Source organism: Fusarium graminearum, chromosome 1 (assembly GCF_000240135.3).
Source record: "Fusarium graminearum PH-1 chromosome 1, whole genome shotgun sequence".
NCBI classification, from domain to species: domain Eukaryota; kingdom Fungi; phylum Ascomycota; class Sordariomycetes; order Hypocreales; family Nectriaceae; genus Fusarium; species Fusarium graminearum.
In genome coordinates this window covers 2761226-2776760 of record NC_026474.1, presented here as the reverse complement: position 1 = coordinate 2776760, position 15535 = coordinate 2761226, and the positions used below count along the sequence as shown (strand labels likewise).

Genomic DNA, 15535 nt, shown 5'->3' with positions numbered 1-15535 from the left:
AGCTCCAGTAGCCGACCGTTGGCTTTGTTGTTGCAGGTGTTTAGTTTTGGCTGCACCAAATTTCTGCGAATCTTTAGGGTGCAGCGTTACGCGGCACTGCCATCAACTCCTTGCGTCTGCCAAACAGCTGCCAAACACTTTCAAGCACTGCGAGCTGGCAATGGAATTTTTATTCCTAGGCATCAGCCCCTGGAATATTCTAGCTCGACTCTAATCTGACCTTTTGTTTTTCAACTCTTAGTTCTCTCTTCCCTTCCCCTTCCCCCTCTCCTCCCCTCCACCTTAGGTACTCTCCTTGTCATCCGCTGTTGCGACCACGGCTCGAGCAAGATGGCTGCAAACCAACCTCTGGACGATACCGTAGTGGTTGGTATTGACTTTGGGACTACGTACGTCGTGCACATATGTTTACCTCTATCTTGGGTTTGATTCTCACAGTATGCACAGATTTTCTGGCGTCTCATGGGCACACACTCGAGAGCCAGATGCTATCGAAATAGTCACATGCTGGGACTCAGAGCTTAACCACTGTTCAGATGTTGAGAAGGCACCCACCCAGCTGTATTTCGATGCAAATGACCACGACATCAAATGGGGCTACGGCATCCCTCTTGACAAGGAACCACTCAAGTGGTTCAAGCTACTACTTCTTGACAACATTGACCTCCCTGCCGATGTCGCCAGTTCAACTCAGATATAGGAAGCCCGTCGTCTCCAGAAGATGGCAGGAAAGGGACCTATCGCAATCATCGCATCATTTCTGCGTAAGCTCTGGGACCATTCGGTTGAATCCATCAGACGTGCCATAGGTGCGGACTTGCTCGAGCGATCCAAATTTCAGGTAGTCCTTACTCTACCTACTATTTGGCCACCGTATGCGCAAAACCGAATGAAGCAAGCCACCCAACAGTCTGGTATCTTGGATGGACGACCTGCTGGCACTACTATGCTTCAATTCATTTCGGAGCCTGAAGCTGCCGCCCTTGCTACTATCAAAGACATGGGGAAACGATCAACCGTCGAGGTGAGGATATATCATTTTATCCATCCTTTGTCATTATGTGGCTAACATTCTGAATAGACTGGTGACACCGTTGTTGTCTGTGATGCCGGAGGTGGCACAGTTGTAAGTCGGGTCGATGATGAAACTATGCCCTGCTGACCTTGTAAAGGATCTTATTAGTTATGTCTTCGAATAAACCGACCCATTTGTTGTGAAAGAATGTGTCAAGGGTGATGGTGGGTCATCGAACTTATTATATCCAGCAGGCAACGTTTTAGCTGACTAGAATGCGATTAGGTGATCTCTGCGGTGGAGTGTTTCTTGACGAAGGTTTCATGAAACTTGTCAAGGAGAAAACGCCCACCGTCTCTTGGTCGTCGGTCAGCAAGCTTGAGGAAAAGAAGTTCCTCAATGATGAATGGGAGCACGGCATCAAACCCCAATTCGAGAACCAAATGCGAACATGGCCAGTTTACCTGCCTGGCAGCTGCAACAGCAATTCATCGGCCAGCGGATTAAAACGCCGCGAGACACTTGATTTGTCCTCGTAAGCTTCATTCTGGGAACAAAGTGGAATTTGGCTGACCTTTTAGTGATGAAATCCAGTCCGTATTCTTGCCTATCGCTATCAGAATTGAGGCCTTAGTGCGCCTTCAGGTCGATGCTATTGAGGCCAAATACTACCAGGCACCGAAGGTATGTTATCATCGACCCTTTTACCATGTTGGGTTTCTGATATCTTAACCCAGTACATCATCCTCGTGGGAGGCTTTGGCCGTAGCCGCTATCTGTTTAATCATCTTCAGGGACGATTTCAATCCACCATCCTGCAGTCAAATGGAAACAAGCCGTGAGTACTCAATCATTGGTTGAAAACAAACACAAACATAGTTCATTTTCTCACAAATTCATAGATGGACCGCTATCTGTCGTGGAGTTGTCGTTCGGAGGCTCATGCGATACAACCCTTCCTCCGGCCTTGGAATGGTTGTTGCGTCACGGGTCGCTCGCATGAGTTATGGCATCAAGTATTTTGAACGCTTCGTTCATGGAAAGCACAAGAAGAAGGACCGTTTCTGGTGCAGCAAAAGAAACAGCTGGATGGCCAATAACCAAATGCAATGGTTTCTCTCAGAAGTAAGCAAGATAGTGGTCTCATGACAATTCACTGCTAACTTGCCTCACAGGGCGATGATATTTCGGAGAAGAGGTCGGTTCATCACAATTATCTCCGTCTATTAGAGGGCGATGTGTTCGATGTGTCTGAAGAAATTTATTGCTCAACAAGTTTCCCGCCTCCCAGTCGATACGATGGTAACAAGGTTCGATCTTTGTGCAACATTTCATGGAATCGAAATGTTGACACCAAGTCTCTTCCGAAATTCACCAACGACTACGGAGAAAGCTTCCCAAAGCTTTCTTACAGGGTCGAAATGGATTGTGAAGATGGAATTATAAATTTCGCTGTCTACTCCAAAGGACGAAAGGTTGCTGGGCGAGAGGTTGATGTTCAATTCGTCTAGATCAGCCACCCGTTTGGAGCCACAAGTAGAGTCAGGAGCTATTCATCTGTTGGTTAGATCATGATCTCTTTTAGGGGAGAGGTTCTCTAAGCATCATGGATGTGTGGTCCAGGTACTTAAGGATGGGATGAAACAACGGCAAGATCAACAGGGATAACGTAGGTTCTCTGTGCGTTTTTGAAATACATTAAGGAGAACGGTTACCCGTTAAAGATGTACCTATGTACGGATTAAAGGATAGACATCGCGCAGAAGATTGTTCACATTACTTGGACGGACGGTAATATTCATCGTGCTTGAGATTTTGCATTCCATTCTTGCTCTTACCCTAGGTATGTCACTTGGAGGACACACAAGCCAATGTTGGCCATAAAACGAATTGTCAATAGAGAAACTGAAGTGTTTTGTGCTATTTTCTTCACACTAATGTCTATAGACGCATATTACACATTCTTTATTTGTTGGCAAGAGTCCGCGAGCAGATAAGGTCGTGTCAATATAGGGAGTGAGTGGGTTATTGGTCAATGAGGTACTGGAAGTAGTTAACTAGCTGCATATGGAAGAAGGACTTTGGATTTTGAGATGACAACCCAAATCAGCAGCGTCCAAACTTTGAATTCCTTGACAAATGCGTCAGCTTCATTTTCGCAAGACCTTCTTGTACGGAGAAATAATTCAAATGATTGCCAGAGGTTCATGCCAAGACAGACATCGGCTTGTACACCTCTTTGTGGCCATGTGAGCAAATTGAATTAAAGATTGAGTTTGTCGTTGAGAAAAGGCACACGTATACATGCTACGTACGTTGAAAGAAGAATATCGGTAAATGTCAACGGCATGAACTAGGCTCAAAGGGCAGTGCAGGGAGAGATCAGTTATCGGTACCTACAGCATGGTGATATAAGCAATAGCAGTCTTGGCTGGGCTGAGCGAGGCAAAAAAACGCGGCACATCTAAAATTAGATAGAGTAGATTTCGAAACTACCCGGGACAAGACTAGCAACGGGCTGTGCTTTCAAGATGGAGTGAGGCTTTGCTCTGCTAGTCAGGCCAGGGGAAGAGAAGAGGAACGTGTTTCGCGACAAATATTACTCGTTTCGCTTGGGTTTTCAAGGCTGTGTGATATTGCGATCGATTGTGGAAGAGAAATGGCGGACATGTCATGTCATCTATCTTGCTGGTTTACGATGTGGGACTACTAAGTTGAGGTCATGGTGGGATGGGATGCTGACAGTGGAGAAGGAACTTGAAGCATCCTTGACTGTCAGCCGCAGCCCAACTTAGATCCAACGGGGGCAGCCTTTTTACCTTTTCATCCCACATGCCGTTTTACGGTTTACTTTGTAGACTGTAATAGCGGTAACTCAATCTTGCACAAGAACTCAAAATTGGTGTGACTACCGGTGAATATATTGACTTTGGTCCCATGCGTTGTATTGCGTCGACATGTTACAATACAACGCAGTCCCACGTCAATGACAGTTCGTTTTGTTTGTCTCCTCCATCTCCCACACGTTGATCAATGGAGAAGAAGGAAAAAACGAAAATGGAGGTGGTGGAGGTGGATCAGAATCCTAGCAGGTGTCGTCAGCACCAAAACGTTCAGGGTCCTTGCGTGTGTTTTTTCCCACTCATGTAGGGATCGTCAGACCCATGCTATTGGGTCGAGACATAATCAGTACGGAGCAAGTGAGTTATCGTTGAGAAAATGAGATGGTTGACTGTTGTTATGGAGCAATGTCATCATGAGGATCGTATAACGGAAACGGAAGCTCCCTGTCTGTTGAAACTATCAAGGCTTCTTCCATTTAAGAGTTATCAAAGGTTCGGCTGCCGGGCCAATAGCATGATCGTCGTGCTGATCGTGGCATAGAGAGTTTGCAGATGGATGCTCACCTTCAGGTACCGTAGTCCGTTTTCCGTAGGGCTTGTCCTGTTGTTGGCTCGAGTCAGCCAGTGCATAAGCACCATCTGATTGTTTATTTTCCAGCTGTGATCGGAGCAAATGAATAAGCTGCGCCTTGAAGGGAAGCCAAGCTCTTCTCGTCGAGAAACAAAAACAAAAGGCAGCGAAGCTTGAGTGGCTGAGCGCCCTACGCGGGCTCCACTGTGACACTCTTAGTGGGAACCTGACCTCAAGCTGTAACGACCTGAACCCGGGCTTGGGCTGGAGTCGTAAGCACGACGCCTCCAAGGCAAGGCAGTTTTGATTGACACTGTGCAGTATCACGTATCCTGGATTCTTAATACAGTGTCGACAGTCATCAAATACTATGCTGTGCGCGGGATCTTGCCTGTCCGGGGTAGGCTTCGCTGCGCCACTCCACTCCTCCACGTCAATCCAACCCCCTCTTCTCACTGCTGTTGCTTGTTGCTTTTGCTTGTGTAGGACGGCGGGGGCTGTATCACTAAAAAGTACCTAGTCCTAGTGCTCACGCCTAGCATCAGCCCTGGGTTCAGCTTTTTATAAAACCACAGTTCTCTTCCGCCCTCTGTTTTTGTTGTATCTCGTTTCATCTCATCATCTCACCTCTTCCCTTTTCTTACGTTCGCGTCATATCATCTGTCGCGTTTCGTTAAACTCACTCCAATAGACTCATTCGCTTACAACAGCACTCGTTCGCTGCCAACTTACGTCATACCGATTCGACCTCCGATATCGACAGACGTTTTACTTTAAACATCCACCGCATAATCAACACACAAACACAAACACACACACACACCAAACTATAACCGAAAATGGGTGTCGGTCGCTTTTTCTGCGTGCTATTGCCGTTCGCACTTACAATCGGCTCCATCATCTTCCTCCTCGTCGGTGCCCTCGCTGGTGTCGCCGACAAGTCTCTCTACATCTTCCGAGTCGATGTTGAGGATCTCAGCATCAGCCCCGCCGATGTCGACAACATCGTCGATAACCTCGGCCTCAAGGACTTTAAATTCAACACTCGCGATGTGCCCCAGCTCATGGTCCGCGCCGAGGATGGTGCCCCCATCAAGGATAACATCACCGCCAAGATGCTCGGTCTCGACAAGTACTACGACATCAACCTCTGGGGTTTCTGCAAGATCGACAAGGATGGCAAGCGAAAGTGTGAGAAGCCTGAGTTTGACTGGGCCAGCAAGTCTCTCAACACCTCTACTCTCGTCGGTACCAACAAGAACATTGCTATTCAGCTCCCCGATGAGATCCAGAGCGCTCTCAAGGCTTTCAGAACTGCCACCAAGTGGACACAAGTTGTTTACATTGCTGCCTTTATTGCTCTCGCTGCTGAGATTATTCTTGGAATCTTCACCAACTGCTCTCGTATCGTCTCCTGCTTAACCTGGATTGTTGCTGGTATTGCCACCACCCTCGTTATTGGCTCTGTTGTTCTCTCAGGTGTTCTAGCTGGTACTGTTGTCGGCGCTGTTGAGGCATCTGCCAAGTTCTACGGTGTCAAGGGTCACATCAACGGCCGATTCTTTGCCTGCGTCGCTATTTCCGCCGCCTTTGCCCTTGCTGCTGGTCTCTTCTGGATGTTCACCATCTGCTGCTGCAAGCCCGAGAGCCGAAGTGACAAGAAGAAGAACCGCCGATCCGACGGCGAGAAGCTCCTCGGTGGTGCTGGCAACAAGCACGGCTCTTACGCTCCTCTCAGCGACGACCACGAGATGCAATCCGGCTACTACAACCACAACCAGGCCCAATCTCAGTACGGTGCTCCTCGCTACCCTAGCGGCACTGCCCGTTCCGACCTCGCCTACGAGCCCTACTCTCACCGCGCCTAAACTAGGTACGCGAGTAGCTCTCACGACATGATTCTTTAAGTTTTTTTTTTACTTAACACTTGATGATTGCATTAATGGCGTTTTGGTACTGGGTTTGGGATTCAGTGACAGTATATTGTTTGCTACAGCACTCACGCAGTCATGAAGGAACTCTTTTTTTGTTTATGTGTATAGCAAGGCAATGGACGTTAGGAGATATTGGTGATGGGGAAGATGCCACGGAATGGCATGATACCCAAAGTTATTCTTTCTGGTTGGGCAATGGGACAAACATTCGTAGCTTGATCTTATATACGCCCTTTTTCGTTAAAAACAAATTCATACAATGCACTTAAACATATTGTATATATCGTTCATTGGTGATTGTTAGGTTAATAAGGTGAATGCTTCATTCGTTATGGGTCGTTGATGAGCAATTACTAGAACCAGTCCAAAAATTTTCGCTCATGGCTGACTGAACTGAACCCACACAAAACCTCACTCATACAAGACTTCAACTCCCCTCCTCTGTTTCAATCAATTTCAGTAACGGCGAGAGTCTAAATGAAACCTCGCATGTCTTGGGAATATTAGTGAGCGTTTGTTACAATTTTTCTTCTTGTCCTCTAAAATTTGTGGCCATGCCAGAGGCGAGTTATTGCGCTGCCCCTCCCCCGCTATCATGAGCTCACATGCATTCAGTCACGCCTTGACCGGGAATTTTTCCAGGGTCCTATCACTTCACTCGCATTCTTCCGCGATGCAGAGTATCTTCTCGCTGGCGAGGACACCCATCTGACTGTCTATGATTTACAGCCCGGCCATGCTGTCCGTGTAGGCAGCGTTCGCGTCTTTTCAGCACAACCTATCCATGGAATTCGTCTACTCAGCAATGGGAGAGTTTTGACCTGGGGTGCTGCGCAGATCGCGGTTGTTTCCAACATTGAAGGGCTAATTAGTGCTGCGGATGGTCAAGTTGTGGTGAACAAGACGGCTGCTCCAGATTGGGTCTACGATGTTGCGCCGTCACCGTATAATGACTATTCTGCGGTTCTTGCAACGGCTCATAACGAGGTTTTTCACCTTCACTTGAGCGGTGGTGATGCTCCGGTTGTTGGCGCTGTTGTCTCACCTTCGCGACCAATTCTCTACGCTGCGAGATTGAAATGGTTGGATCAAGACTCGGTTCTCATGGCTGGAGGTACTATCTTTGGTGAGATCTTGGTATGGCGTTGCCACATCTCAGAGAGTCGATCTGAGCTTCTTGCTATTCTCAACGGACATGAAGGATCCATTTTCGGTGTTGACATTTCAGAGGAGCTCCCATGTGAAGATGGTTCGACCTTGAGACTTATTGCTAGTTGCAGTGACGACCGTACTGTGAGAATCTGGAACATTACAGGACAAGACGGAGTGCACGAGAAGAAGCACGATTTTTCTGCGCCACGAGAAACTGGTTTTGGGTCAAAGGCAGGTTTGGACGATGGACCTAGGGCAGAGGAACTACGGCCTATGGCGACAATCATGGGCCACTTGTCGAGAATCTGGGGTATCAAGTTTGCTGCCCTAACAGAAGGCCAGACGCTTCCAAAAACCCCAATGTCCCTCTACTCCTTTGGAGAGGACTCGACTGCCCAACAATGGCAATTGAACATCAACATCTCGCTTGAGAACGCATCGGGGTCCCTGAAGCACACCGAAACATATGCCGTACACGATGGCAAGCATCTCTGGGCACACGCTGTAGTAAACCGAGGAGACCAGACACTTATTGCAACTGGCGGAGCTGACAGCAAGATATCGCTCATCACGCAACCTGTCTCTCTAGCATCTTCGACATCGACATCGACAAGTGAGCTAACTGGGCTTGACTTTCAAGATGTCGCGACTAGTTTGTCGAACCTCCGCGAGTTGAAGCCACTTCGTGCACGGGAGATATTTAGTCGCTATGACTTTATCTCTGATGATCGGGTTCTGGTAACGACAAATTGGGGACGACTCCTTGTGGGCGTTTTCCGACCAAACCTCGAGTGGAAAGAAATCGAACTCGAAGAACATATGAACGTCGAGTTTCAATCGTGCTATACACTCAAGACGATTGGTAATGGAACTGCTATCCTGGGAACGACCAGCGGCAAGTTATACTACTTCTCTGAAGCGCAAGGAGTCACACTTGTTGGCTCTGTGCCTGGCAAGATTTTCAATATCTCGATCTTGTCGACTACTGGGGAGGGGCCTACTGAACTCATTGTTCACTTGCACGGAACTTCAGACTCCCAATACTTCTCGATCGACTGGCGCACAGGAACCGTTGTAGCAACGACAGATATCCGCGGCATTGATAGAAGATTTGTTGCCATCTCTGCCGCTCGCTTCAGGAGTGACTTGATCGCCATTGGATCACGCCACGGCTTCCTTTCAATACTGAGACAGACTGGCAACGAGTTCCGTCCCATCCTGGATTTTAGATTCAACACATGCGATGCTATTACAGGCCTGGTGCCTCTGCCTGCCACCGAAGGACAAGAGGCTCCTTTGTACTTCTTGGCGACAAGTCGAGACACAAAGTACAGGATCTATGAGATTGAAGACCTCGGCGAGGAAGTTCGGTTACACCTTCAGCATGAAGTCGCTGCCCCCTCTGGTGCTGACATAGAAGGAGGCTGGTTCACACAAGGCGCATCTCCCGAATTGATCTTGTACGGCTTCAAGAGCAAGAAATTTATCGTCTGGAACGAAACCCGACGGGAAGAGATTGCTTCAATTGACTGTGGAGGTGCTCATCGGACATTTACTATTGCACATGACCCTGTTGACCACAACAAAGTTCGTTTCGGATACACAAGGGTTAGCAAACTTTACGTCTTCTCGCAGCACACGCCGATGCACCGACCGCTCAGGTATGGAACACATGGTAGAGAGATTCGAGGCCTGAGCGCAAATGGACGATACGTCGCGACTGGTGCTGAAGACACAACGGTACGTATCTGGGAATATGAAGTCCAGCAGTCCAGGCAGAAGGATAGTGGTGGGTTGCGATGCGTCGCTTCCACCAAGCTACATATTTCAGGTCTGCAAAAGATTCACTGGGTCGGAGACGACTATCTTCTCAGCAGTGCCGGCTTTGAAGAGTTTTTTGTGTGGTCGGTACGAAGGCTAGACTCGCAGTACAAAGGACTCGGCATCCTGTGCGAAGGCATTCTTGAAGACAAGAGCCCTGCTGCGGACCTTCGAATCATGGATTTTGACGCTTGCAAGGACGCCCACGGAAATATCATCATCACCATGATACTGTCCAACTCGACCTTGAAAACATACCGATACACACCAGGAAAGGGTTTCCACCTCTTGGCCCGCATGTCGTACACGGGAGCCTGTTTGACACAGGTTCGCCATCTCGGGGTGGACGAAACGGGGCTTTCGGCACTTACAGCTTCTACGGACGGACATTTGACGACCTGGGAAGTAAGCTTTGATGGGGATGAAGTTTCTAGTCATGTGCTTGTACAAGTGGCTCCAGTACATCAGAGCAGCATCAAGTGTTTGGACCTCCACTCAACACCCGAAGGCTTTTTAGTCATGACAGGTGGCGATGACAACGGTCTTGGTGTCACGACACTTGTCGCCATGTCAAAAGAGGCGGGTAACCGTAGGTACACAACCTCAAGCCGTGGAATAGTACGCAAAGCCCATGCAGCAGCAATCAACGGTCTTGTGCTGGTACGACGCGGGGTAGAAACGGTTGGCATTACTGTTAGCAATGACCAGCGCGTCAAGGTCTGGAGTGTGAAACCGGGCAATGTGAAATTGGTAGCCGATGCCTACAGCGGTGTTGCTGATCCCGGCGATATCGCTATCGTGGGAGAGAACGGGGGCGCTGATGGCGAGAGGCTCAAGGTTGTACTTGGTGGAGTGGGTGCGGAGGTCTGGTCGTGGTAAAGGGTGATTTCGGCGTTTTTGGGGGTTGGAGTTTGATAAGATGTCGTGTGAGAGTATTTGATTATATGGAAAAGTACCAATATGTTTGATTTGGGAATGTTAGATGGTAGAATTTACACATTGTTCAACTACGCTATCAGCTGTCTCCTCTCAGTACCCATGATCAGATGAAAGATGAGGCGTTTGAACAGAAGATCCAATGATTCATCACGTGGGTGATTTTAGAAGAATCCAATGGTCGTCTTGGTAGATATAGATAGGCGTCGAGATCAAACCTTGATGATGATCATGTGTATGATATCCAACAAAACGAACTACAGGGTCATGCATAGGATTATCAGACTTTTGATATGATATGGTTTTAACTTTGAGTCCAGATATTATTTATAACCAATACCTCGAATGTCTAGTATCGTCACATTGCTACCATACCTTGTACACTTGGCTGTGCTTCTGTTCATCAAATTCGAGTCTTGATCAACGCTGCATCGGATCTTTGCATAACTGTCCATCTTACCACTCAGACAGCCCCTATTCAAGATGTTCCGCCTCACCAGGTCGAATATCAGAAACCATCTACCGACGATACGTATAACAACGGCACATCTCAAGTGCAGAGATTGCAACTTCAATCGAAAAACACAAAGGAAGCCTTTGCGGCGTCGGCAAAGCAGGCCTGTTACGATGGACTCTTTGACGTGTGGCTCTTGGCATCGCACTACAACAACCGATCCTCGTTAAAGAACACCCCTGACGATTCAGTGAGAGGCTATGTGGGCGATTCGACTGTTGGGCTTTCCAAGAACTACCGTCATGACTCTTTGGACGGGGGAGAGTAGCTGGACAGAAGCCAAGGCTGGCTAGATATGTTGTACCCGACGATAACTACCATTCCTGTTGATGGTGTTTGAGACAATAGAGAAACGTGGTTGTGTCTTTGTGGGAATAGAAGAGTCTAAGCTTGAATAGAAGTGGAGCTATTGAGAAATGCCAAGACATTTCTTGATCTGTCGCAATTAAAGTCCCTTGCATTTTTCATGAGATTGTCCAACGGTCGAGATCGGCAAATGACAGCCGATATTTTGAAGTGACAGCATACAAGTATGCAATGCCATCATCGAAACAGATTTGTCCTGGCAGATACATAATGGCGCTATTATAGAGATGTTTCGTGGTGAAGCACCAGCCAAGCAACTGCAATTCAAATCCTGAGTAAGCGTAGGGCTGAGTCTGACAAGAAACAGAGGCTCTGACAACCCAACCGCTAAGGAATTCCCGCTTATTATATCGATTGTTACATGTCTTATTAGCAAGGATGAGCGAACTGAAACCTGTGGTTCTCGAACATGTATGTCTTTGACTTGCTTCTCTTGATTCATGTCTCGGACCGAGTCTTTGGAAATGCCAGCATCTTTTCTGTCATTGACAATAGAGTAATATTTGTGGTTGTTCACAGATGGTGATACATCGAAATAGAGAGAGCGTGTGTGTCGGCAGTTGAGAAATGACAGCATCAGTCAAAGAAAAAAGAATCCATTTACAAGGTTCCATCACTGATTGTGACCCCCGGAATATGACCTACGCAAGTGGGCCCTTTTCTTATCGTACCTGCATTAGTGCGAGTGATTCAAGAGCCGACTCTCCAAGCGAAAATGGAAGTGGGAATTTGACAGGAATGTTGATGGAACGACCTTGAATTAAAAACTTGGTATCTCTCTTTGAGACGGACAAGAAGAGCCGGATGCGGGCTGACAAGTTACAGCTCCTCACCTTGTCTTCTCCACTGCCGCCTGCAAGCTTGGAGCTTTGGCTGTTTGCAAGCATTCAGTGTCCCTTGAAATTTTGAGCAATTTACATGACGGGCGTATAAATCGGGCCAAAGCTCGTTTCTGCTTTTTTTTCTTTCAGCTTTTTTACGCCCACCATCTTTCCCTCTCTTTCTGTCTCTCTTCAAACTATTGTCATTCGTTTCTACAAATAGTCACTCTTTTACCGGGCATCATTCTTTTACTCGACCCTGCAAGCAGCGAGGTGTTGAAACAGCTTTTCTTAGCCTTACTACCATCACGATTGCTGTCACTGCCTACCTACCCATCACCACTAGCATCATGAAGTGGCTCACTCTCGTTCTTACCTCGGCTGCCGTTGTCGCTGCCTCGCCTATCGCTTCTTTGTCTTCCATCTCGCCAACTGGACCATGCCCTCAGGTAATCAAATAGTGTCAACGTAAAGACACTCCCAAGCTAACCGAGCCTCATAGTCCAAGATCGATGCCATCCTTAGTGGCGAAATGGACGCTTCCGAGTGTTGCTCCTATGGAAGATGCAAGGGCGATGTGGTCGTCTCGGTTGGCTGATAAGCCCACGATCTTTACAAACACACAAGACTTTACGACGTTATGATAAAACAGCACTGAATCACATCCATACATACATTTCCTACAACTGAATGACAACAACGAACCAGGAGATAATCCGACTCAACCTGCAGAGTCAGGTTTTACACACGGTCTTTTCTCGGATGTCGTTGAAAGATGGGACGATCTGATCGAATTGTCTCATTGAACCGACTTGAGGAGGAACTGGTTACCACTCAACACAGGGAGACGGACGGGCCATGTTATAAGATCACTTATGAAGTACTGAACCCAGCTACACATAGTACGCAGTGTAGTATGGAAGGAATGGTTTCTAGAGTCAGTCTGACATCAGACAGAATCCAAGCTCAATGTGAAATGGTTCTCAACTGCGTGCACGTACTGAATAGGCTGCATATAACTGTCATGTTATTCAAACTTTCTGATTTACTACTGCTCACGTCACTTTCCGAGGCTCGGAAGTCCGTGGTGATTAAGATCAAGATTAAGATCAACGGCATCAACATCAGCTTGTGACGTCCAAAACTAATCGGTACTGATTGTAGCCCGCTTACAGGTAATAGATAACATAAAAGCCAATATCTAATAATCAGGGTACAGAAACAAACAACATAAATGCACGGTTTGGGATAGCATAAACTTACTCATTGGTTTCTTCACTTATACTACCGGCGGTCATCTGTTCTGTAACTCTGAGGCTTCCACCAAAACATCAGCCAATGCCTCACGAGAAGATACTCGCCCGCCAGCTCATTCGGATGGTCCCCAGTTCATAGATGAAGAAAGGTAGTCAACGCGCGCGAGACTGAAGGAGACTTTGGTACATGCAGTGAAGTGGCCTCGAGGTCAAGAAAAAGGGCCAAAGGCTTTGCACTTAAAATAAATTAACTGATATCGACTCTATCTTTTTTTAATCATATTGTTCTGGTATCAGAAAAGACATCGTAGGAGTGCGGAGTAAAGGTGGCACAAGTGTAATTGATACACTGTCACTATTCCACACAGACTGGCTGAGAGGAACTGTTACCACTCGATATACCGAGACACTGATCTCGAAAAAGCTCGAACAAGGGGATTAGAATCCATAGTAAAGTTTTGTGTAACAGAAAAGAAACAAATAACCTAAAAGTCCGGCCCAAGTGGCACAAACTGACTTACTGATTTCATCCCTTGTATTTCTAGTGGCCAACCTTCCTGATACACTGCCCCAGACTGCCTACCTAACAAAAGTAAGCCAAGTTGGAGTCGATCTTGATCCGGAAGTCCCTTGAATGGATGGTCACGAGGGGCAAGCCATGACGATGCTACTTGTCAGTGAAGCATTGAGTTTGAGGGGGCACAGTACAACACTAACACTATTTCTCGTGCAATACCGGGTAGGTATTCCCCAATTCTTCTATTCTCTACCAAGATGCAGTATATGCCTCGGATGCTGCAATTATCCCTTTTTGAATTCACATTGCAACGCTGGGCTTTGCTTTTATTGTATTCACCTGATGCGATCCATGGATGTTCTGGCATCTCAATCCTTCGGTTGGTCGGGGATGCGTCGGCGGGGCCTCCGTGTTAGCAATGGATCCTAGCATCAATTACCAAAGTGTGGAGCGGCCAATCCGCTTTCACTGTAACTACAACTAACTTGGACCAAGCCCTGTAAGTACAGGGACATGCACACCATCTCAACCGCTAACCCACCAAGCCTACTGAGACCAAGCCTATGGTCAATGTGTATCGTGGGTCAGTCTTTACATTCAGGTCATCAACGTCTTGCTTGTCAATATTCCATCCCAAGACATGTTATCTTCGGTAATTGATCGGAATATGCGAACTAATTGTAGATCAATCGAGATCTAATAACACTCCAATATATTCAATGCCGTTGCCAAGTCACCTCGCTCTCGCTCCTCCAGCCTCAAAAATACTACTCCAAAAAGGTGTCAAATATAACATCACGTCACGTCAGAGGCGCTTCTCTCCCCGCACGCACATGCGAGTTGAGGTTACTTAGATGCATGCAACAGGCCTGGAGCTACTTAACAATATTGGCACTCACTCTGCAACACATCACGAGCTTAGGTAGCTTCCACGTCGGCTACCCTACGGAGAATAAGCAATGCTTGATCGACGATTGCCGCAGCAAGAGCCCAATCCAATGGCCTGATATGTCATAACACCAGGTCTTTGGCTGAAGAGTTTGGACCCTTCTGCAACGGCTAAGACTCACAGACGTTGCCCAAAAGCAATTGTTTGACCTGTTAAAATTATGAATGGATCTTTCCAAGAAAAGCCTCATTATTCCTTGTCTTAACAGCACAGGGGTATCTATATCATTTATAACCACATACTCAACGTCTTGTTGTCTTTGCTCAGGGTCCAGGTTTGATCTTTAACGAGGGAAGAGCATCGGATGATGATGGATGGACTGTACAGAAGAGGCTGAGGTGTTATTGATACCATACAGCACAATGTAGACAGGTCTAGACTCAACTAATTCAACTTACCATTATCTTATGACGAAAGCGACTCCTCATAATACGAATGTTGCATTGTATGTAGGATCAACCATCCGTGACAATTGAGTCGAGGTAACCCAACATCATTGATTGGAGAGGCCATTCGACTTGATGCTCCTTCCAATTTATGGTTCATTACCCCAGCTCCCGTTCTTGCTTCCATTGGACCACCATGCCAATTCATTCTCCTGAGCTGCCTTAGGCTCATTGCTTTCACCACCATCACCACCACTTGGCTGACACCATCTTTTGAGCAACGCCCCCCTCTTTCCCTCTCTCTCAAAAAGACAAGAAAAATATAATACTTATCAATATCTTTATTCTCCCCCATTGGCAATTGAATTATTCTTCCATCTTCCCATGCTCACAGCGCCTTGTGGCCATCGTCTGTACGGCCCAAGTTCTTTAGCGTCGACTGCCTACACACAGC

At 47.2% G+C, this 15535-nt stretch overlaps 6 protein-coding genes across 6 annotated transcripts; 5 read left to right on the top strand and 1 right to left on the bottom strand.

The window, feature by feature from the left end:
* Nucleotides 1-330: 330 nt before the first annotated feature.
* On the top strand, nt 331-2526 carry FGSG_00850 (uncharacterized protein; the record flags this gene model as incomplete). Its single annotated transcript, XM_011318271.1, has 10 exons — nt 331-389; nt 448-683; nt 810-1024; nt 1082-1126; nt 1233-1239; nt 1301-1550; nt 1597-1699; nt 1753-1853; nt 1918-2140; nt 2191-2526. 10 exons carry the CDS (start codon nt 331-333, stop codon nt 2524-2526), a joined length of 1575 nt encoding a protein of 524 aa, XP_011316573.1.
* A 1792-nt stretch (nt 2527-4318) lies between these two features.
* FGSG_11841 (uncharacterized protein) lies at nt 4319-5043 on the bottom strand (the record flags this gene model as incomplete). The annotated part of the gene is given in 2 exon segments (XM_011318270.1): nt 4319-4934; nt 4946-5043. 2 exon segments carry the CDS (start codon nt 5041-5043, stop codon nt 4319-4321), a joined length of 714 nt encoding a protein of 237 aa, XP_011316572.1.
* Nucleotides 5018-6636, top strand: FGSG_00849 (uncharacterized protein). Its single transcript, XM_011318269.1, has one exon. The coding sequence runs from the start codon at nt 5269-5271 to the stop codon at nt 6295-6297; it is 1029 nt and encodes a 342-aa protein (XP_011316571.1). The 5' UTR covers nt 5018-5268; the 3' UTR covers nt 6298-6636.
* On the top strand, nt 6623-10215 carry FGSG_00848 (uncharacterized protein; the record flags this gene model as incomplete). The annotated part of the gene is made up of 2 exons (XM_011318268.1): nt 6623-6639; nt 6927-10215. 2 exons carry the CDS (start codon nt 6623-6625, stop codon nt 10213-10215), a joined length of 3306 nt encoding a protein of 1101 aa, XP_011316570.1.
* Nucleotides 10216-12323: 2108 nt separating this feature from the next.
* On the top strand, nt 12324-12571 carry FGSG_00847 (uncharacterized protein; the record flags this gene model as incomplete). Its single annotated transcript, XM_011318267.1, has 2 exons — nt 12324-12422; nt 12476-12571. 2 exons carry the CDS (start codon nt 12324-12326, stop codon nt 12569-12571), a joined length of 195 nt encoding a protein of 64 aa, XP_011316569.1.
* A 177-nt stretch (nt 12572-12748) lies between these two features.
* On the top strand, nt 12749-13108 carry FGSG_11840 (uncharacterized protein; the record flags this gene model as incomplete). Its single annotated transcript, XM_011318266.1, has 1 exon — nt 12749-13108. One exon carries the CDS (start codon nt 12749-12751, stop codon nt 13106-13108), a length of 360 nt encoding a protein of 119 aa, XP_011316568.1.
* Nucleotides 13109-15535: the final 2427 nt, after the last annotated feature.

Excerpts from the sequence above, each read along its gene's own strand:
- FGSG_00849 (XM_011318269.1), top strand. The coding sequence starts at position 5,269 with ATGGGTGTCGGTCGCTTTTTCTGCGTGCTATTGCCGTTCGCACTTACA.